Source organism: Pollachius pollachius (assembly GCF_949987615.1).
Source record: "Pollachius pollachius genome assembly, chromosome: 16".
NCBI lineage: Eukaryota > Metazoa > Chordata > Actinopteri > Gadiformes > Gadidae > Pollachius > Pollachius pollachius.
Window position 1 is genome coordinate 8,223,639 of NC_136949.1, and position 22,616 is coordinate 8,246,254.

General features: G+C 45.8%; 2 protein-coding genes across 2 annotated transcripts; both read left to right on the forward strand.

Annotated features, from left to right (window-relative positions):
* The first annotated feature begins 6,223 nt into the window (after window positions 1-6,223).
* Window positions 6,224-16,345, forward strand: dll4 (delta-like 4). Its single transcript, XM_079753922.1, has 11 exons — window positions 6,224-6,696; window positions 6,849-7,109; window positions 7,493-7,550; window positions 8,345-8,617; window positions 10,372-10,432; window positions 11,873-12,003; window positions 12,141-12,310; window positions 12,568-12,787; window positions 13,363-14,101; window positions 14,612-14,720; window positions 15,171-16,345. Exons 1-11 carry the CDS (start codon window positions 6,643-6,645, stop codon window positions 15,174-15,176), a joined length of 2,082 nt encoding a protein of 693 aa, XP_079610048.1. The 5' UTR covers window positions 6,224-6,642; the 3' UTR covers window positions 15,177-16,345.
* Window positions 16,346-20,656: 4,311 nt separating this feature from the next.
* chac1 (ChaC, cation transport regulator homolog 1 (E. coli)) lies at window positions 20,657-22,422 on the forward strand. The gene is made up of 3 exons (XM_079753617.1): window positions 20,657-21,278; window positions 21,430-21,465; window positions 21,581-22,422. The coding sequence occupies exons 1-3, from the start codon at window positions 21,108-21,110 to the stop codon at window positions 21,965-21,967; spliced, it is 594 nt and encodes a 197-aa protein (XP_079609743.1). The 5' UTR covers window positions 20,657-21,107; the 3' UTR covers window positions 21,968-22,422.
* Window positions 22,423-22,616: the final 194 nt, after the last annotated feature.

The window sequence follows — 22,616 nt, forward strand, 5'->3', positions numbered from 1 at the left end:
GGGGAATCAGTGGGCAGAAGCGAGGTTTAGCAGAGCAGGGAGGCCAAAGCGGCTTCGGCAGAAAACTGCTGAGCTGTTGCCTTCCACAGAGACAGTTGTTTTCATGTGTGGGCTTGGCTTCTTTGAATGCACAGAGAACCCACAAAACCTGAACATTTCCCAATGGCCTATGCCAGTCTGGGGAAATAAGTTTAAGAAGTCCAGAGCTATTACTGCTTAATATTTATCTGAATTTGACATTGATTTGGTTTTCAATAGAATTTGCTTATTAAGTCTGTTAAGGCGTCTACCCCCAGAGATGGAAAATCTTTTATGGAAAACCCTCCAATAATTATTTCCTCATCAGTGTGTATCACTCAGACGATCTCATTTGGCTAGCCGCAGCTATTTGGCTACGGATGTCCCGGAGTCTGTTGATATTTATTACATGGTAAAAGCTCCTCTAGGAAAGGGCGTCTATTCCCCTCCTCAAGCTAAATCTGATTAATCCATTATTTGGTTAAGTCCCACTGTTGTCTCGCTGGATCCAAGCTCCCTTTGGTGTTTTCCCTTAACTGAGGGTGGGCCAGCATGGTACTGCTGAGGGGCTAGTGGGATTAATGCTGCCAACTGACACTAATCTCATTGTGGTCGAGGCTTTAGAGAGACTTTGTACACACCCACTCTACTCTCACTCCCAAACATTTGTATTTGTGGCATCAATCCACTGGGACAGGGGAGCTATTGTTTACTGGTCTGGTGGCTGATGGGCATAACTGTGTATCAAAGGAATACCAACGATAACTCTGGGACTTTAAAATGACGGTAAAAATAAACTACAGGGTGTGTTGTCCTTTGGCAATTTCAAAAATGTATTGGCTGAGGGAAATAGAGCATCTTGCTAATCAACGGTGAACAAATGGAAGAGGTTGAGGTAAACTTTATCTTTAGTGGTAAAAAAAAATAAAATTGGGAGAGAAATTGTACTAATCCCAAGTAAATATCCAGTATCTTCTAAAATATGTTTCATGAGTTCTTTCGCTCAACTGAACGAACCTGAATGAAGAACTTAACATATGGTGTACCTATTGAATGAGACGAGCAGGGCTTTTCACTCATGTACGGAGCTACTCTTTAAAATAGAAACCATAGACATGGCTAGTTTCCATGGCTACCAGAATCAAAAGGTGTTGAAGGCAGACAGTTTATGTAATCTGCACAGTATACGTTAGAGGATGTAAAGTCAGGACTCATTCCTGAACTAGTTTGTTTCTCTCTCCAATATTCAATGTACCTCTAAACAACATATCTTGAAAATGACAAACAATTAACCAACATTCACTTTCCTAGCATAAATACGATCTTCCATGGCACAAATCCACCATTTTGTCCCTTACTAAGAGGTCACCAAACTAATGTGAGCTCAAAACTAAAACATATAGCCTATGTTTCCGCCCCATCCCTATGAGCTAATACACACAGTGTACGCAGATCATGGAAAAATGTAACGCCATGGCGGTGGTGATGGTCATGACGATGATGTCGTCACCTTCTTGACAGTTTACAGGACAAGGGAGCAGGTTCATGTTGCCACTGTTGTCCTCCAAAAGGTTAGGTCACCGCTAGTACACGTCTGTTTGTAGTAAACATACGGAGGCATACCAAATGGAAGCAAAGTTCCAAAACAGACAACGGTTGGAGGGATTGTCAGGATGGCCGTGAACTAAGACATATGACGTGCTTTTATCACTTTAAAAAAAGAAATAACTAAATGAGATGTCATACTCTTGATCGGACCATGATTCCCCTACACAGCTTGGTTGGATGATATGAATTAAAACAGGGGACTGGTATTGATGCCGCGTGCTGTATCTCTACTCCGGTATCACTTTTCTTAGAGTGATCTACATGGATACACATTTGAAATATCTGAAATTACAACATTCTTCAGTTCCACTGCAAAAAATGTGGCTGAGCAGCCCTTACCTACCAGCCCATTTCCTGCTCCAATAACCAGAGCTAATGGCAAATCCAGAGGGACTCGCGTCTAGTAAGTGACTTTATTTGATGTGGGCTGCTGGTGATTGCTTTTACAGAGCTCTTTCAGGTGTGCTGCAGAGCGACCCAGTGCCCTATAGCCTAGCGCTGAACCCGCACGGAGGTCAATGTCCATCCCTTGCAAAACTCATTGCCCCTCTGCATCATTTAAAGCATGATTTACAATACTTTCATGATGAGAGCCAGGCTGGATTCCCAACATTCGCTGAACTAAGTGGGAAGCCGAGAATAGCTGCGTGGCTAGCATGCATAGATCAATTAAACAGGTGGCCTATCCATGGGTAGGGCTGGATTGGCTGAATATGAGCTCGCAGAAAGGCCTCATTCAAGTAAGTTGATGGTCACACAGGTTAAGGTTGAAGCTGTTACAAATTACACACTCCTCGTAACATGCTTTCAGAAGTTTGTGTAAGACGTATCGGGTGTCAAGGCTGAATTTGTACCATGTGCAGTCATCAACGGTCTGGATGTTGTCTGCCACATTCATTAGGCGTTTATATCTTTTGTTCGTTTCCTTCTTCCTACACATTAACAAGTGAAGTAAAAGTTCAAACACAAATTGAAACAGCATCAGAGCACACATCCTTTGATTCTAAGTGTGTGGTGGAATTATCAAAACATAATTGTCTATCGTCATTTTCCCTTTCTCACACAAGCCACATCCGGAGCTGATGAAAGATAAATGCACCATTTTGTTGGAAGCATCTGCATTCCCTGCATTCTGTGGAAAACAATAGATATTCCAGGGTTCATTCCAAAAGCAAACAACCTGTTTACACTTCCTTGTCAAAAGATGAAGGGTCGGTCGTGAGAACCGGCTCAGATTAATAATGAGAACAGGAACTAGGGTTTTATAGCGCACCTCGAGCCCACAAAGCAACTGACCAGCCACAAATCAAATGGATGGAACGAGCAGAACTGGACTTGACCTTTGTGACACCTATGCCTGCACCAGGAAGCTGAGGAGACATATACACCCTCTCTCGCTGTCTCACACTTATACACACGCACACACACACACACACACACAACACACATTAAAATATCCCCCCAGCCCACCCTCCACACACACACACACACACACACACACACACACACACACACACACACACACACATACATAGACCAAACACAGACGAAAACATCAAAGCAGGAAGCTGCAGAAGAGGAACTACAGTCTGGCCCGTAGGCACCCCCGCTGAGCCACTGGAGAACGCAGAGCGTTGAGCCAGAGGCAGGCTCCTCTCGCTGGACGCTATGAACGACAGCCCAGCTCAAACCGTTGCTCGGTTTATTTAGGGCTCCCTGGTTGCCGCCTGGCATTACATAAGAGTGTAAGAATACTACAATGCTGTTTTAGTGTGTGTGTGTGTGTGTGTGTGTGTGTGTGTGTGTGTGTGTGTGTGTGTGTGTGGGGGGGGGGGGGGGGGGGGGGGGGTAGTGGAAAAATACTTCAATAACACCACAACACCCTGAGTGTTGACAGCCACTTAAATCTTCCCTAAACTCGACTAAGCTCAACAGGAGCTCCCGCTGAAGACAAAACAAATGTTTTGTGTTGTGACCATTCCAAAATGTCTTTTTTTCTTTTATTTATGGGGGACTATTTGAGAGGTCAAATATAGAAGACCTCGGGTGCTATAACTCATCATCTCTCTCACTCATCATTATCGTTTGCGTTTCAAGTAAATGCGATGAATTTTAAGTTACAAGCTGCGCTCACTTGCTAAGCCCACAATAAACAGCGATTTACACCTTTTATGTTAAGTTTCAGCTCAGCCTGGCCAGGCACATATGGCTCTGAAACAAGATAAGCGGTTATATTGGGCCTTATAAACCATTATCGGCAATAGGGCCATTGAAATAAGGCAAACCTGAACACCTGGAGGGCAATCTGTCAGGGCGACCCATGACCCTCCATTATGAGTTATGCCGATCCACATTACAGGCTGGCTCACTTCACGAAATCTGTCTCTTGCACTTTTGTATTGATCCAACGCTTACCTTCAAACATACAAAATAACAACAAATTGTAAGAACTCCTAATATGGCCATAATATATCATTGTGAATGTCCACCACTGGGACAATGGACAAGAGAGCCATGGGTTAAAAGCCACTGGCCTACAAGAGTCTTTGTTTGCCCGTCTGTGCATAAGAGGCCCAACAGGTGTGTCAATATGAAAAGTATTCATACGGTCGGCCGTGCCATACTCATATAAACACTGCACAAATATAGATGAGAACCGCTGTCGCTCTCCACAGCACACGGCTACTGTAGAACAAAACGGGATGAACTGCAAACAGACGGCTACCGTAGAACAACACAAGAGTCCATGCAAAGGATAATAGATTCTTTTTTATCTAAATATGATTTGTTAGTGACTTAAAAGTCACTATAGACTGAATCGGCCTGTTTGCAACAATGGTGGTTTGAATTTGGTTTTGATGGAAAAGCCTAATATATATCCATGTGGCAAATCCTATAGAGTAGGCTATGAATAGGAATAGTATCAAAAAATTAATCGAATAAAAGCAGAATTCTAAGATTATTACTTACTTATCGTACAGTTTGCTTTATAGGATAGGCTAAGCTATACATGTTGAGGCTGTGTTTACGGACGTGGGTCATCAAGAGCAATCTCCATAAAAAATGATAATAAAACGAAGTTGATTGCGCCCTTAAAGTTCAACCAAGTGTGCCGGAGACCATTTGGATAAGACAACGTACTGGTGTCGGTGCAGCGACGGAGAAACAACGCTGCGCCCGCACGGTCCCTCAGCAGATGGTGAATGAGAGGCACGGGGGCATAAAGCTGCATGTGATCGAATAACAAACACACCCAATCGGAAAATCAAACGCACCCCATGGATGTTGGCACAACTGCGCGAGCAATTAATTATTGGAACACGTATTAGGACAAGTCAAACTCATCAGAACACATATCGACTCACCCGTCGAAGGTTTCTGTTTGGTTTACTTTGGAATAATGCATTTAAAATATATAAGGAATCTGATATTAGACTACTATAATTCATGAGCGAAATAGGCTAAATCAATTTAAAATCTCCATATGGACTATCAACCGTTAAATGAATCCCTCTAAATTAACTGTCAGTTGTGAAATACGACTGTTTTTTATTAAAGTCCGTGTCATTTTACGAATGCAGCTGATTTAGCGTTTTTGCGCGCGCGTGTGTGCTATGAACTACAGAGCGAGAGAGAGAGAGAGAGAGAGAGAGAGAGAGAGAGAGAGAGAGAGAGAGAGAGAGAGAGAGAGAGAGAGAGAGAGAGAGAGAGAGAAAGAGAGAGAGCTCATTTGCATACAGCTGAATAGTTATGTCTCCCGTCCCGCACATTAAAGCCGTATGGAGGCAGAAAGGGGGCACGCGTCCCAACAATAGGAGGCACGCCGCCACAGCACTGGAGAGACATGGGTGGCAGCACGCGGCACGCGCCACAAAGACACTGAAACGAATCCCGGGAAAAGAGAATGGTGTTCATTTACAAGTTAAGAGAAGGATCTCGTGGTCAAATGAGATTCAGAAAAAAACAGTAAACAGGCATCTATAACCAAATAATATATATTATAGGCGTCAAGTAAATAGGTAAAGGTAAACGTGACTAACCATTTGATTTTGCAAAGCCAAACTCACGGGGCACGTATAGGTCTATACCTAAAAATGTACTGAAAATAACAATATAATGTATCATTTTTTATTCTTTATCGTTTTTCTACATACACACAATTGGAAGTATAAGCTTGCTTATATCAATTGGATTGTTATATAGATATACAAAAAATGTGTATATGTATGTATATGAAATTTTATGGGCCTCAAATTAAGAGTCTAATTCAAGGAGTTATATTATGTGTTTGTCTTTTCAATATTGGCAGGAGAACACGCGCCATACGTTTTTGCGCACCTCTCGTAAAAAAAATAATAAAGAAAAGTGACCAGATGTTGCAGTTTGTTAATAATCACATCACGGCTCGGTGATCAGTCAGCACCGTGCCACTAGGTATCACATCTAGATAATTGTTGAGGGGGTACAGGAGAGAAGGGGGGTTGAATATGTAAAATGGGCGGTGTCAAATACTGATTGACAGTTTATGTAATGAGCCGCGCGGAGTCTATATATCTGGGAGGAGACGCACGAGGGTTTCATTCACGAGTATCGAGACGAGTGCTTCGCATCCACCCAGGCACACACTGACGCACCAGCGCGAGCAGCAGGCAGCACCAAAACAAGCGGTACACCGCGCGCAAAAACCCAGCAAGACGCCCCGTGGAATACAGCGCACGCGACGAGACGCCTGCTGACGGGGGAGAGCCCGCTGTTGGATATTGGGTTTTCCTTTCACCTTTTGGATAACTTGGGGGATATTGCTTTATTTCTTTTTCGTTTTTGACACATCAGCAAATCAAGAGCATCGAAAAAACTCCCCGGGAGTGAAGAAGGATTTACACTTTATATTATTACTAGCAGTTATTTTTATTCTTCTTCTTTGGGGTACATTCTTTGGGGGGAAAGGTGGTTTGTGCTGTCCGTGATACGGGCTTCGTTGGGTGGTGACGCGGCTGCCCAGGAGAAGCGAAGAGGATGGCAGCCTGGTTTACCTTTACAGTTGCGTTCAGCACCACGTTGATAACACAGGTATGGGGCAAGCAATACGCATCCCGACCACACCGTTTCAGGTCCCTTAAGGAAAAAAAAGAAAGAAAAAAAAGACGGGAGGCCATAGTAAATGAGGATATTCATGCGCAACGGCCCCGGTATCCTAAATGTGTGTCTGTCTTCTCTTGTAGGTATTCGGTGCCGGTGTGTTTGAGATCGACCTCCATGAGTTTAGGAATCACAAAGCGATGCTGGCCAACGGGAACGCGTGCACACCCAGCTGCAGGACTTTCTTTAGAGTTTGCTTGAAGAACTACCAGGCGGTTGTCTCGCCAGGTGACTGCATCTTTGGGAGCGAAATGACACCGGTGCTGGGGACCAACTCTTTCAGCGCAAAGGACAGCGGCACGTTTACCACTCCGATCCGAGTGCAAGTCAACTTTGGATGGCCGGTAAGAAGGAAAGAAATGCAATCATTGGTAGAATTGTATTGCCTGGAGCAGGCAGTCAAAATAAAACGGGGGCAGCTCTGTGTCATAGGTAGCGCCCGGGTTATTCAGCTCGACTAATCCATTACCATTAGGTAATTCTGTCATCAAACGGATTGGATTGCGACCACGTCTTTCATTTCAATCTGGGCAACTGTTTACTACAGGCTACTCCGCTTTGATTAAATGCAAATCTAATCAAAATATAAAACTATATTCTCCATCTGCTTTTAGTCGGACATTACAAATGCAGAAATAGAAGACTCTAGATCAGGACACTTCTACTGTCTGTACTTTATTATGTTATAATGTGCCCTCTGTAATAGCTCAATGTGTTACCTCCTCAGGGTTCGTTTTCACTGATCATTGAAGCCTGGCATTCGCCTCAAGAAAGCGCGCCTATAGGTAAGCAAACCTTTCAGACCACAGGAGGGAGCTCTTCAGTATGGTTGCAGTTTAAATTGACTCAAGCCACGAACGTCGCTATCGCACGAATATCTTCACTTTACGGCCAACCATATGTATAGTAACAATTATACATTGACCGTGCAATGTATAGTTGCACGGTCAGCCAAAAAAAAGATGCATGCGATTTGGCAAATATGTTGTAGTTTCACACGTTTTGAGGCATGCGCTGCCCTTTGTTATCTCCGGAGCACCTTTCTCATTCTCATACTCCAATACAATTGAACTTCCTTTGGTTTATTTTTGGCGTGGGAACGAACCGTGGGCTTCGGTGAGAATACACGCTGCCTGCCAAAAGCCCCTGACTACATCTTCCTGTACTTTACACCTTACGCCGTTCCGCCCTTTGGAAGGGGAGAGGTGTGTGTGTGTGTGTGTGTGTGTGTGTGTGTGTGTGTGTGTGTGTGTGTGTGTGTGTGTGTGTTTTCTTTTTTTTTTTTGGGGGGGGGGGGCTATGCCTGGGAATGTTTTTAATGCCGGTGGAAAGAAAGAAAGCACATTTCCAAGTCAATTCATCTTCTGTCCAAATCTGCACTGACTCATCAGAGCAGATTTATTTCAAAGCAAAGATTGTTCTTTTGAAAGGTTTACTTCAAAAAAAGTATCTTCAAAAGTATCTATGTCTATATGTTGACTGTGGGCATTTGAATGAACCGACTGAATATATACCCTAGTCCAAACGTGACACCTTTAACTCAAATCCAACCCCCGTCTCCACCATGTCTTCCCTCTAGACACCAACAACACGGACATGCTGATCGGCTTCTTCTCCATCCAGAGACAGCTGGGGGTGGGCAGTGAGTGGTCCCAAGACTCCCAGGACTCCCAGTCCGGCAGGCAGACAGAGCTCCGATACTCCTACCGCTTTGTCTGCCAAGAGAACTACTACGGGGAGAGCTGCTCCAAGAAGTGCATGTCCCGGGACGACCGATTCGGCCACTACACGTGCACCCGTGACGGACAGCTGTCCTGCATGGCAGGGTGGAAGGGAAAATACTGTGAAGAACGTAAGCACACCTCCTGGTTGGCTGACTGGTCGACTGGCCCGCGCTCGGTCTTGAGACTGAGCCGGTTGCTGTTTCGTTATGGAGGCTTGAGTCTTTGTGCTTTGGGTGACCTTTGGTGTTTTGGTGGGTCGTGGTGACATTTGTAGATTATTTTTGATATAGGTTTGGTGTAGTTGTGTGATGTAAATGGATGCCTTGTGTCTTTTGATGGAGAACATACACAAGATGTCCTCCTAGTTGAACTTGTGGCGGTCTAATAGTCTTGTATGGTGTGTCATGGTCAACTCAGAGAGAACAGAGAACCTTACCTTTGGTTATTCTGCGATGAAAATGTGGATCCGCCTCACAAAAAGGCCTTCCTGCTTCTCAAAGAGGCCCGGACCACAGGAAGCTGTGAATGGAGGCCATCTAGTGATGTATGCTATAGCTAATGTGCAATTTTGGATGTCAAACATCAATTTTAGAAATCGTTTTGCATTCCTGCATGATTGTATAATTTGAGTGGCATAATTGGCACTTTCTCCGTTTGCATGGCTGTTGCAATTGTATTTAAGAATAGACGTTTGAGCATTGCCAACCATATTATTATTGTAAAAATAAAACTAAACTGAATGGATTGTGAAACCCCGGAATGTATTGGATTAAGACGGCCTGAATCGGGGCTCTGGTGGCGCAGTTCTTTGCCATTTGGCATCACAAGAGAGCAGGCCCCTTTTCACTCAAACAAATGAATCAAGGAGGTGATTGGAACGAGAAACCGTGAAAGTAATAGTTACCATGTGGTATTCGTGACCGGGGAGGGTGACAGCGGATCCGTCATCGATGTCACTGGGTGCTGAAAGAGAAATTGGCACGTATTCATTTGATTGTGGCGCCAAATTCTAACCAGATGGGCTCACGTGTTGCAATTATAGACGCATCAATCGTCGGCTACGCCTACAGACAATATACATTCACGTACGACTAATTAGTCTTAATGTCGTGCCGACTCCAATTATTTTAAAACTCTCATTACGCCTCTCCCCCATACAGTCTGCCTGGCTTTCTCTATCCAGCCCCAGAAAGTTGTTGTTATACCTACAACTCGCTTGGCGCGCGTGCCATGTAACATAATCCCAGCGCGAGCGGACATTCATAGTAGAAGCCCTGGCGGCTGCACGCGCCAAGGTTAATCGCGGCATTATCATCCGCCACGCGCCACCGACGTTGCAGTCGCCGTATTGTTGAACGCGCGGCGTGGCAGCTGCAAAATATGGTTCTCGCGCAGACCACAAACAACAATGATGACAGCTGTCTGCTATTGAGAGCAAGCATCTGTTCGGGACTAACCGGCCGCTTATTCACCGGCGGTCGCCTTCGTTCTGAGAACCAGTGCACTAAACAGGACACAACCTCCCTAACCGACTTCCTGGTGGCAGCTGGGACCTGCGCGCGGCAGGTCCAGATCAAACGAGCGGTTATACCTTGGCTTTGATGAAAGTCGTGGCGGTTTGAGGCTGCGTCAAACTGTCCCCATAGAATAAGCCCGACGTACACAATCGCTATTTGTATAAATAAACAGCTGTGTTGAGCACCCTGATTATTCGCATGAACCACTTTATGCTTCAAAACGTGTCTATATATTTTTTATGGAAATAGACAATAATCGAATGTATTTGCAATTCAGTTTTTAGTGGTAGTCTTTTATCTTATAAAAGACTGGAAGACTGGTGAGACTATATGACCTTATGCTGTTGTTTTTCTTTGTGCTTTAGCAATATGCCTGGATGGCTGCAGTGAGAGGAATGGAAACTGTTCCAGACCGGGAGAGTGTGTGTAAGTAGAAAAAACATTTCAATTGAATGATTGCTTCACGGGATTCATATTGGAAGACCTTGCTGGCACTTCTCCATCACTCCATATTGATTTTCAAATGCATTGTTGTATTCAGTCCATCTTTTCCCCGCTCTAAGGATTTAATATACTCAACACTAAATCCCGCTATTCTCATGCCCAGAACATTCATCACGGGGAGTTCAAGTTCAAACATCTCCTTTTTTTGTTTGTTCCTATGGGTATTCTGCTCCGCACAACGTTTCTTTCATTTCTAGTTTCTCATGATCCATAGGCTGTACACACTGACCCCTCATCATCTCTGACCCTGGCTCTCTCTTCGTATCTCGCCTTCTCTGTTCAACACTCACTCACTCACTCACTCAATCACTCATTGGATTCACTGTGAGAAATTCCTCCCGAATCCTATTTTGACCCCCTTTTTTTTTAAACACAAATCCATCTCTCCCTGACCAAAACTGACCCAAATTGAGGATAAACCCCTTTAGATGTTTACCACCCTAAAGCTGCTCCCATGCCCCTGCTCACTCAAACTGGATGCCGTTAAAAGACCATCCCAAGCCCCACACACACACGCTGTTGTTTTCACAGTTTTGCTTCTCACCCACACTAAGCATTTGATATCCCTGGGAAACATGAGAAAGGCCTACCATTTTGTTATGCCCAAAGCCTTACTGTATTTTAATATTACCTTCCAGTATGGACTGTACCACACACCACCCCAACAATAGACCGGACTGACAAACTTCCCCCATTTGTTGTTATTCATTATTCATTGCGTCACATTAAAACTCAAAATATGCATTGACTATGTTTGTTTGCAAATGTTAATGTTATTTTAGTACTTTTGTTGTTTTCAACATACAGTAGGCCCAATTGTAATCGACAATTGTTGATGGGAAGATTATGAAATACAATTTAATCGCCATACTGACATACATAAAGAAGCCAAACATATGGGCCTAAATGTAATCATTGTTTTGTTCAGAGAATTTGAAGCGGCACAGTTTGTAATGATAACCGGGATGGATATGTGCGGGAATGGATATGGCTGTAATGGCTTGTGAAATACCACCAATGGCAATAAAGCAACGACAAAGTGTGGCAAGTGAAGAAAGGATTGGTGTTACCCCTTAATCTTAATCAATGGCAACCACCTAAAACCATAAGCACAGTGCTTCTGCTTACTCTAAAAATTGCCCTTCTCAACTCTGCCTGTTCACTTGATTAATATAATGTTTAACATAATTGACCTCTCGTGGTTTAGCCGGCCAAGTTAATAGAAAACATCAACAAACAACCCTGCAGATACCAAATGTGGTCATTTCAGACGCGGCGCTGAAGGCCAGTTCCGCTGGCCCTAATGAGACGTGCATTAGCCGGTACTTAATCAAAACCTTCCTTTTTCCATGTCGCTTTCAGCTGCAGAGAAGGCTGGCAGGGTCCCTTCTGCGACGAGTGCAAGAAATACCCCGCCTGCAAGCACGGGACCTGCCAACAGCCATGGCAGTGCAACTGCCAGGAGGGCTGGGGAGGCCTGTTCTGTGACCAAGGTATACATCTCCCAGCAAACTTGATCTTTACAGTCCAACCACCTCTCCAGCCAGGAGTGTAGCAGAGGTTGTTGCTTTTCTTTGTTTCCATGCGGGCAGTGTTAACGAAAACCCCCATGGCCTTCGTCCTTTTTTAGATTTGAACTTCTGCACACATCACCGGCCATGTGTGAACGGAGCCACCTGTATGAACACGGGCCAGGGCAGCTACACGTGTACCTGTCTGCCCGGCTTCACAGGCGTCAACTGTGAGCTGGAGATGCAGGAGTGTGACAGCAACCCCTGCAGGAACGCAGGCATATGCACAGTGAGTTGGTGATGGGATTGGAAGAAATGTGATAGATGATAGAGTGTATCATGAGATGAGATCATCCTTTATTTAGAATGATGGGAGTGAGGAATAGGGTGTTTGTTGTGATGCAACATGCCGCTAATCCCTTGTTTGTTGTTCTTCTTCTCCTGCTGCTTCTCCTGCTGCTTCTTCTTCTTCTTCTTCTTCTTCTTCTTCTTCTTCTTCTTCTTCTTCTTCTTCTTCTTCTTCTTCTTCTTCTTCTTCCCCTCCAGAACCTGGATAGCGGCTACACGTGCACCTGCCTCCCCGGGTTTGAGGGCTCCCACTGCGAGCACAGCCTCCTGACGTGCGGCGACGCCTCTTGCTTCCACGGCGGCCAGTGCCGCGAGAAGGACAACGGCCGCAGCTACGTGTGCGAGTGTCCCCAAGGCTATACGGGACTCAACTGCGAAAAGAGGGTGGACAAGTGCACCTCGCTTCCCTGCGCCAACGGTAGCGTCTTCCTCCTCCCGCCTTTCCCTCCCACCCACGCGTGTGAACTTCTCCCTCAAACCCTTCTCTCTCCCCAAACCCCCCTTTTCAAATTCTTGCAACTGGAAGCAGTGTCCAACAACAGGAATTGGTTGGAACTTAGTGTCTATTGTCCTGCGTGTAAACACTCGGGCCCCTTACACCAGTAGATTGTAGTTGTGGCTGCTGCGGCCGCTGGCAGTGGTTGTTGATGAAAGTGGGACAAATATCCTACGTGGCTCGATTTCTCTCGCTTTGTAAACAGCCGAAAGAAGTGGGATTGTTCTCGTGTGTGCCGGGGGAACAATGCCGTACAGTGTTGACACCAGCGATAGAGAGCGCTCTAGAAGACCCTATGTAGGGGGTGGGGGGGTTGGGTTGGGAAGAGGCTTTGTGCATTCTAAGAACCAATTTGAGAGGACGAATATTAGCTCTAGTCGATTGTGTGATATCGTCCGCCTGATTACAGACGACTGCCACTTTGCTTCGGGGACTCCCTTTAGAACGAAAGCAATTGTCCCCTCCACTTCCTAACGTTCTGCCTTGGTTCTCCACAGGCGGGCTGTGCGTCATCCACAGCGGCATGCGCGTGTGCAGCTGCCGGGCGGGCTTCACGGGCCAGCGCTGCGAGATCAACGTCAACGAGTGCGCCGACAACCCCTGCGTCAACGGCGGCACCTGCCTGGACCACACCAACGACTACAAGTGCGCCTGCCTCCCGGGCTACAGCGGCCGCAACTGCGAGCGGCTGCTGGACGAGTGCGCCCTTCGACCCTGCGCCAACGGCGGCATCTGCACCGGGGGAGGGGGTCCGGGCAAGCCCCCCACCGCCTGCCTCTGCCCGCCGGGCTTCGCCGGACCCCGCTGCGAGTACTCGGACGCCGTGACGTTCCCCTTGGTCAAACCTGACGGGCCGGATAGCTTCCCGTGGGCGGCGGTGGTGTTGGCCGTGGGGTTGGTGGCGTTGCTGGTGCTGCTGTGCATGGTGGGCCTGGCCATGAGGCACGTCCACCGGCAGGCCCGGCAGGGCAGGGGAGACACGGAGACCATGAACAACCTGTCCAACGTCCAGCGGGACAACCTGATCCCGGCGTCGCAACTCAAAAACACCAACCAGAAGGTGAGCCTGGAGGTGGACTGCGAGTCGGAGAAGTCGAACTTTAACCATAAAAACTATCACTTGGACACGTATGGCTCGAAGGCCAAGGAGTTCAAGGAGGACTCGTCGCAGGAGGAGAAAAGTCTAATTTATGACAAGTGTTTAGAAGAAAAAGTGCCATTGAGTCGAATGTACAGGTAAGAAACCGCTCTTATTATTTTACCCTTTTAGAAATGCCATTTGGGTCCAGTTGCTGACTGAAGAGTTAATGTAGCTGTAGAGCCTGAGCCTTTTTTCAACTGCAGTCAGACTGTATGTTTTTTTCTGTTGAGTGTGACATAGAGTGCTGTATATCGTCCAAAATGAATGAGGCATTCATTGTTGAACTCTCGAGGCCAAACACACTTTATATGAGACGCAAATTGAGAGGGAAAGAAAAAAATTCTCCAGAAAAGCATCAAAACTTGAATCTAGGTCGCCATACGCATGTCAAATATCCCTTTGATGAAACTATTGTATGTCAACAATTTACTCCAGTAGACTTGCGTCCATATCCCCCCAAAAACACTTTAGATTAGTGTTACGGGTAGTTTATGTTCCAACATTGTAGCGCGCCTCAGTGTGTTCCTAACCTCCATGTGCGCCGAATGCATTGCTGTGCCATGTGCTTCCAGTTTGTTTTAACGCAGTGTGATTTGTGTTTGCAGTGAAAAGCCAGAGTGTAGGATATCAACGATATGCTCCCCCAGAGACTCCATGTACCAGTCGGTGTTTGTTATAGCGGAGGAGCGACGGGAGTGCGTCATCGCAACCGAGGTAGGCTCCATAAACCAAGTCTTCATCTGCACTTTTATAGCTTCGTTTTATAGCATATCAGTCTATTGTAGGCATGCCATACCTTACTGCTGGAGCTTATTATAGCTGATGGCCGTCTTTTTGATGTATTCATTACGGCACAGAAGATGTTCCCTACATTTTTAAGTGATGCAGACATTTTTCAGAAGTGTTTCCAGAGAGAGGCCAGCGTTTGTGTAGATTATTCCATAAGGTCACTATTACAGGACTGTTCTTCATCTTGACCATGTGTTGACCTGATTTCTAAAAGGAAAGTGCAAACTCGGTTTACTTTTTGGTAAACGGCCTGAAATGGTTTCAAACACGCCATTTTGCGTCAGACTGAACGCTAGCTTGAAGAGATGAAATACAGTTTGCAACTTGCACACAGTCCGATTTTTAACCCGCATTTTCTCTGCTCTTCACCATCAGGTATAAAGCATGGAGGGCAGTTGGCCCTTGAGTGGGAAGAAACACACAATCGAGTCAGAACCACCACATTCTGGATTGTTTACAAATGAGAAGAAAGGCTGCCGATTGTTTTGGACAAAAAGTGCTGCTCTGGAACACTTGAGAAGTGAGGAACTTGGCAGAACCTTCGGTTTGCTCTGCGGCACAGACATGAACCACATCAGAGAACTCTCTTCTCTGGAACCGCGTGGTCACATATAGAGACATGTACAGAAAATAAGGTTGTCTCATTTGTGGGAACGGCAACCTGGACTGCCTTTGATGCCCAGCTGACTCTCTGACTTTTTCTGACTTTGGGGCCGTCAGTTCAAATAATGAATCACTCCTTGACGACTGCAAGAGGAGACGGATAATACAGCCCCCCCTTGTAGTCGAACTGGCCTTGTGCGATAATCATTGAACCAATCAAAACGGAGGTGCCGGTTATGGGAATCCCATTTCCAGGCTCATGCTCCCATCAGCTGTGCGTGCTATGCAAGACTCAGGGTGGAAACTTGCAACACTCGCCCGCCCGTCGAAGAACGAAACGCAGACCGTACAAACTCTGAAATAATATCCGACTTGTCAATCAAACACACGCAAAAAAGCAAATGAACGATCCGACTTTTCCGTGCATCAGTAAAGATTGTATGCAGCCCAAATTCACTAGAAGCCTTAAAAGAATGGGGTATGGGATGGTTTGATACTGAATTCGTGCCCTTGACTCTTCTTGGATCATTTGCACTACAAAAAACAGCGGGGTGAGGTGGGGGAACTATTTTTTAATCAATCGGAGGGGAAATCACAGAAGCGCAATAGTCGGTGCTGTGCCAGCAAGATCCAAGAAGAGAGGGATTCAAAATGGGTATTTTTATGCAACCCAACCTAAAAATATGAAGAGACTGAACACGTACAAGACTGTCACACCACTGCCTGCCTATCACACAAAATTAAAAATACAGAACCAATAATGTAATTTTTTTAAAGTGATGATTATTTGAAGAGTTTAATTTAAACATGAAAAACTGTTCTTTATATGTTTTATAATTTTATTTTGTATATAATGCATATTTATAAGGACCAAACTTCTGAAGAATAAAACTTTAATTTCTTCTCAACTGTTCTTAATTTGATGTAAGTGAATGGAAAAGGAAATTATTTTTGAGGTGTTTTTAAATAATGAAATGCGTACAAACCACATTTGGCTGTGTCTTGTGTTTCTTGCAACCAAAGCACAGTTATTAATAGGGAAGCTGGACGGTTTCAAATCTCTGTATTAATATTTACACAGAATTGGCCAACCAACGGTACATTTACAACAGACTTTGGAATATGAATTCCAGAAAGTTCCCTCGCATTTACAAAACAAGAAATCTGCCTTTCCTCGCCAAAAGGCTTATGATGGAACAGAAAATATTTCATCGTTCTTTTAGCTTTTTTCATTTTATTTTTTAAGCCTCAAACAACTCCACCCAAACGTTCTCTTATTCAGGCCTAAATTGGGTTGAAATTCAAATCAGTTTCCACGGATACCACCGCCTCAAGCTGGAAATGGTGAAACAAAGGCAGGCATGGGGCAAAGGGGAACGCCCCCCACCCCTCACAAAGCACTTACACACGTGCGTGCACACACACACACACACACACACACACACACACCCACACACACACACACATAAAACAGATGCCGTGGGGGAGCAAGAGGAGGCCGCTTTGCCATAAAAACAGCGGCATATGCCAGGCCTCTCGCCCTGGGTACAATACACACACACACACACTGAGCTCTGGCTGTGCATAGATCTCTCTTAAAAAATACACACACGCAAGACATGTACCCCCCCCCCCCCCCAAACTCGGCCCCTCCCCCGCCGACTCCAACCACCATCAGCGGGTCGGCTCCGCGACAGCGCGCCGGGTTGAGTGTAATATCTGAATGCCGCCCACTCCCTCCATGATGGAGGGGGTGGGTGAGCGGGTGAGGGAGGGGGGGTGGCACTATGTTATAGGAGGGAGGACTAACCAGATGGGGGTGCACCCGCCATAAATATAAAGAGACGTAGAGCAGCGTTGACCTCTGCACTTTATTTCTAGAAACGTTTATTGACTTGTCAAAACAAACCGGACTCTCGTTACGGGCGGTTCGTCTGCTTCCCCGCTCTTCCCGCCGTCGTTTGTTCTTCGGTCCCTCATGGAGAACGCAACCTCTTTCCCTCCCTCTCTTTCATGTATTTCAAGTATTTTTAATGAGGTTGGAAATGGGCAATCAGCATGCTAGTTAGGATTCATGCGTCTGAGAGAGTGCTTCTGTTCTGTTCTCTAAACCGCCATCTCTTAATGTATTCTTCTTTTTCTTCTCCTTCTTCTTCTTCTTCTTCTTCTTCTTCTTCTTCTTCTTCTTCTTCTTCTTCTTCTTCTTCTTCTTCTGGGGTGTTTGAAACGATTGTCTGTCATCCTCCTCACAGTGGGTCATCAACCTCATCAAAACACAACAGCCTGTGCGTCGCATTAACAGGAGTCTGGCCGCAATCAGCGCTCAGCCGTCAGACCTAATCAAAGAGCCGACAGAGAATCCGGAAGGCTCAGCCGTCACACACATCCTGTTTGTCTGTTGGTCAAGGTATCCTCATCCTCATACCCCAGCCCCCCCCCCCCCCCCCACACACACACACAAACATGCAGACACAAACACGCAGACACACACACATGCAGACATACACATACTCACAAACACACACACAAACACACAAATAGCCTACTCACATACACACTCACACACAAGCAGACACACACACACATAGCCTACTCACACACACACACACACACACACACACACACACACACAAGCAGACACAGACATAAACAGAGTCACATAAAGGGAGCAGCTATGAAGGCTTCCAGACCAGTGTGGACAGCAACAACACAACGTTGGGCCCGTTACCCGACCAGCCTCGGGGAGCACCTGTTCCTTAATCCCCAGCATGTCTGCTCATAAACGTCCCCACATTCCCAGGCAACATGCTGAGGGCCCCCGCTCCTTGGCCCCCAGGTCCCCGTTGCATCGCGCCAAGCGTTTTCATTGTGTTCAAATCACAGCATCCTGTTTGTGACCCAGTGACATCAGTTCCTGTTTCCTCCCTGATTCAAAAATGCAGAACATGCCGGCACTGGCCAACTGCGTTTCTCACGCATCTCTTTCTGCGGGCTGCACTTGTTCACACAGATGCCCTGGGTCTCCAGGAAACTGGACGGCAAAACAAGCAAACGGGGAGACAAATGCGCTAATCAACACAATTTATTTTGTTGGAGGAACGAGGGGGGGGAGGTCGGGGGGGACTTGCAGAATGGATGTCACTCCTCAACAATCCGGAAGCAGTGTTCTGTATCTCATCTGTCTCGTTATTATGCAACCGGAGAAGTGTCAATCTCCTTCTGAATAACAAAGCACATGGCTGTTTCCTTTGTGGAAGGCTGAGTTAGAGCTTCATTCTCAAGATGATATTAACATGGTGTTTTCAAGAGGCGTGAAACGCTGAAGAATGGATTAACACAGCAAGCTAGAATAACAATAGAAAAAAAACAAGCATTCCTTAATTTGACCGTCAGATAATTCCTTCCTTACCAGAAACAAGAGAGCTATCATTCACATACAATAATAACATGGAGCGAAGTGTCTCTAATGAACCCACGCTGCAGTACATGGGAGCTGTCTCATTAAATAAACACTAGGTGTCAGTAAGAATCTCAGTGCTCACAATATCCATGACTACCACAGCTGGTCTCCTATAATGGCTTCGTAAACCAGTTTCGCAAACAACCTCGTAGTGCATGCCATTTATTCATAATAACCTTTGAACTCTGGAATCCTGGTTTAACCTGATTTATGCGACACTGAATTCCTAAATTCCGAATTTTGACTGAGACTGACAGGTCGAAGTAGATGGGATGAAAACGCATTTTGCGCGCTGCGTGGGGACATTACTGGTATTCTGTTTATAGGTTGTCGTGCCGCCAGTCTGAGCCACGCACTAAAACGCGGTGTAGGAAGGAATGCAGAGGCCGCATGCCACTAAGATCTCTCCCTTTTCTGATACAGAAGTGGGGCGTGTCTGTCGTCTTTTCTCTTGAAGTAAAGGTCACAGGTCAAAGGTCGTAAACAAAAAGAAACATGAATAATGCTTTTTCTACTGATAAAAATAGTACTAACCACAATAATACTAATACAATAAAAATAATCTTCTTCTCCTTTTCTTTATCATTATCTTCATCATAGTTCTTGTTGACCATCCAATGAACAAAAGGCATTTCATCTCTCTGTAAACTCAGAGGCTGACGGGGGGATTTCGGCGCCATTTGAAGAATGAGGATGGGAATTTAAAGCTGTCAGCTGCGAATACCCACAATGCGTGGGGCTTACGACGGCGCGCGGCTCGCCCAGCTCAGCTCAGGCCTTCGGCCTGCAGAGAAGTCTGCAGTTAAACGTCATGCACTGCTGGAATGCCTGCCCTGATCACAGAGGTATCCACATGGCTGCATTACGGTTATCTTCTGAGATAACCCTGTTATTTATAGATCATCTATGTATTGATTGGAGTTGTGATCAACCTGATCCACACGTGTGCAACAGTTAGTTTTTTGGCTCCCTTTTTAGTCACTGTCTTCCTCTACCATGGCTCCTTGTTCTTGGAGAAAGATTGCAGAATATTATTTACCTTTGGGTTATGGTTGCAGTCATCCCAAATAGTTTATCTTCAACATATCAGGTCTATCGATTTGCTGTATGTTGACCTAATGTTACTCTAAATCTGGACCAATCACAATAGTTGTATTACTATGCAAGCCAATATAGGCATTGTAGTGTTTGAAGAACGCAATACAAATATATATTATTCACGTCGGCTGTAACAGACATTGTTTGTTTTGACTGCATTCAACAACAACAAACGTGAAAACGATTACAACCCAGTAATAACAACCCTGTAATAATAATAATCCGTCCCAAATGACACCATTAAAAGGGAATATTTATGATATCTGATAATAATAGATACACAGAATGGGTAGGTTACTTGATAAGGGCAAGGAAGGACGGCCCCGCGTCTGATGCAATGTCTTGGCCTGTTACTTCTTGGCCGTGAAAACATGGGAGAAATTGCATCAGCCAGAGTAAAGCACAGAGAGTGACAAAATAATCGACCTATAAGTGAATCGTATTGTATGAGCGACAATTCTTTGACCAATTACTTTGAGGGATATCGGTCAGCCTTAAAGCGATTTTGAGCCAATCCCAGATCTAGTTTAGTTTAGATTTACAGTTTATTTGCTGCTCTGGAGCCCAATTGGCTAAAGTGATGTGGAGATCCACCCATCCTTAAATTCTATTGGTCAAAGCCTCTGCTCAACACACACCCACCTTGGGATGCTGGTATAAAGTCCCCAGCACAGAGTCGCCATGTCATCGAAGAAGCTGAACGACGTCCGGCGTAGTAGAGACGATTAGATTAACGGCTTGCCAGCTTTCGTTTGTCTTTCATTCATCTTTTCTTGTCAGTATTATCTATTTCTTAAAACGTCATCCACGGCTGGCTTAGGTGGCTGGCCACAAGCGCTATCGATTTGATTTAGATTGTTGAAAGCCACAAGGCTATCATGGATTTTTAAGGCAGGTATGCGGCAGAACTAATGCACAGGCATGCATCGCGCAAGGCAAAACCCTCTCCGAGACTCCATCCTCTCGACTGCACAGCAGTTGGGCTCGAATACCGTCCGCGGTATACCCGTGAGCCAACCTGTGCCTCTCCTCCTTGACCGAAGGAAGCTACTATTAACCAGCTAGTCTGCCTACCCAGCGGCCTGTTAGACTTATCTGTAAGCGCTCCATCCATTAATCTGAACGTCGTCCTCTAAAAACCGAGTGAAAAAATGAAGCCTCAAGACGTGATGACCGGGAAGACCAGCCTCTGGATCTTCGGGTACGGGTCGCTGGTGTGGAAGCCCGACTTTAAATACAAGAGGAGCATGGTCGGGCATATTCAAGGCTACAAGAGACGCTTCTGGCACGGCGATAACTTTCACCGTGGAAATGACAAGTTGGTAAGATTATCGTTTTTTAAAAAAAGATATTTGATCAGAGATGGCATAAGACAATATAAATGGGTGATTTGTTCGTGGTACCACGCCCTGATGTACTTTCCATGTACTTGCCCTGTCATTGACGTCAGCCATTTGTCTTCTCTCCCTGCAGCCCGGAAGAGTGGTGACTTTGATGGAGGATGATGACGTAAGTGGGCTGCGCTGCTGACGCTGCAATGGAATCTAACGTAAATCGTTTTCATACAGAGTTCCTACCAACACATAGATGGGGTGAACTAACATGTCCTCTTCCCTCTCTACAGGCGAACACTTGGGGCGTGGCCTTCGAGGTGACCGGCGCCCAGGTGGAGGAGTCACTCAAGTACCTGAACCTGCGCGAGGCTGTTCGCGGCGGCTACGCTACCAAGTCGGTGGACTTCTTCCCCGAGGGCGGGGTGGACCAGGCGCCCGTGACGGCGCTGGTGTACATCGCCACCGAGGACAACCCCCTGTACCTGGGGCCCGCCAGCCCGGAGGTGATCGGGGCTCAGATCGCGATGAGCTTCGGCAAGACCGGCCACAACCTGGAGTACCTGCTGCGCCTGGCCGAGTTCATGAGGCAGAGCTGCCCTCACGTAGACGACCCCCACCTGTTTGCCATCGAGGCGGCGGCGCTGGCGTTCGTGCCCTACCTGTTGGCGGCCCAATAGCTTGTACCCTGACCCCTCCCCTCTATGTACTGTTAACTCTTGAGTAAAAAGAAAGTAGATTGACAACATTAGACACATCGAGGCGTTTCATCTGTCATATCTTTATAATTACGTCATGGTGGATGTATCTCGTTGTATTCCTGTCGTGTTGGTGAGGTGTGAGGTCTGTAACGCTAGTACCCCCCCTCCCCCAAGGGAGTGTGCTACATGTGATCAAATGTGGAAGGAAAGTCTTTTTTTTTTTTTTTTACAGCCAGCCATTCATTTACTGTAACTGTATCACCAAACCTGTTGTGTGAGCAACTGTAAACCACATTGTTGTGCTCTGTTACCCCTGATGTTGGGTTCACAATAAGCTAAATATGTATTTGCACTGCTAAAGGACTGCTGGTTTTGTTGACATCTGATGACGAATACGACCAGTTTCACAGACTGAAATAAAGTTTTGAACAATGGTTTCTGTTTCGGTGTGACTTGCTTTTGCATAGTGAGTAATGAAACTAAAGTACAGGCTAAAAGCCTGTACTTGGGCATAGCATTCACTTCGGGCAAATCTCAGCTCATGACGTGACCTTTGGTTGCATTGCTATTAAGTTGTGACTAATTAGTGTAGACGTACAAATACAAGGGAGCTATTCTAGGCTGCTGG

What these genes read in the sequence shown, in the direction of transcription:
- dll4 (XM_079753922.1), top strand. Translation starts at nt 6,643, where the DNA reads ATGGCAGCCTGGTTTACCTTTACAGTTGCGTTCAGCACCACGTTGATA. An exon ending in AAGTCAACTTTGGATGGCCG is followed by an intron (nt 7,110 to 7,492) that starts GTAAGAAGGAAA and finishes TTACCTCCTCAG; the next exon opens with GGTTCGTTTTCACTGATCAT. An exon ending in AGGCCTGTTCTGTGACCAAG is followed by an intron (nt 12,004 to 12,140) that starts GTATACATCTCC and finishes GTCCTTTTTTAG; the next exon opens with ATTTGAACTTCTGCACACAT.
- chac1 (XM_079753617.1), top strand. Translation starts at nt 21,108, where the DNA reads ATGAAGCCTCAAGACGTGATGACCGGGAAGACCAGCCTCTGGATCTTC. An exon ending in ACCGTGGAAATGACAAGTTG is followed by an intron (nt 21,279 to 21,429) that starts GTAAGATTATCG and finishes CTCTCCCTGCAG; the next exon opens with CCCGGAAGAGTGGTGACTTT. An exon ending in CTTTGATGGAGGATGATGAC is followed by an intron (nt 21,466 to 21,580) that starts GTAAGTGGGCTG and finishes CCCTCTCTACAG; the next exon opens with GCGAACACTTGGGGCGTGGC.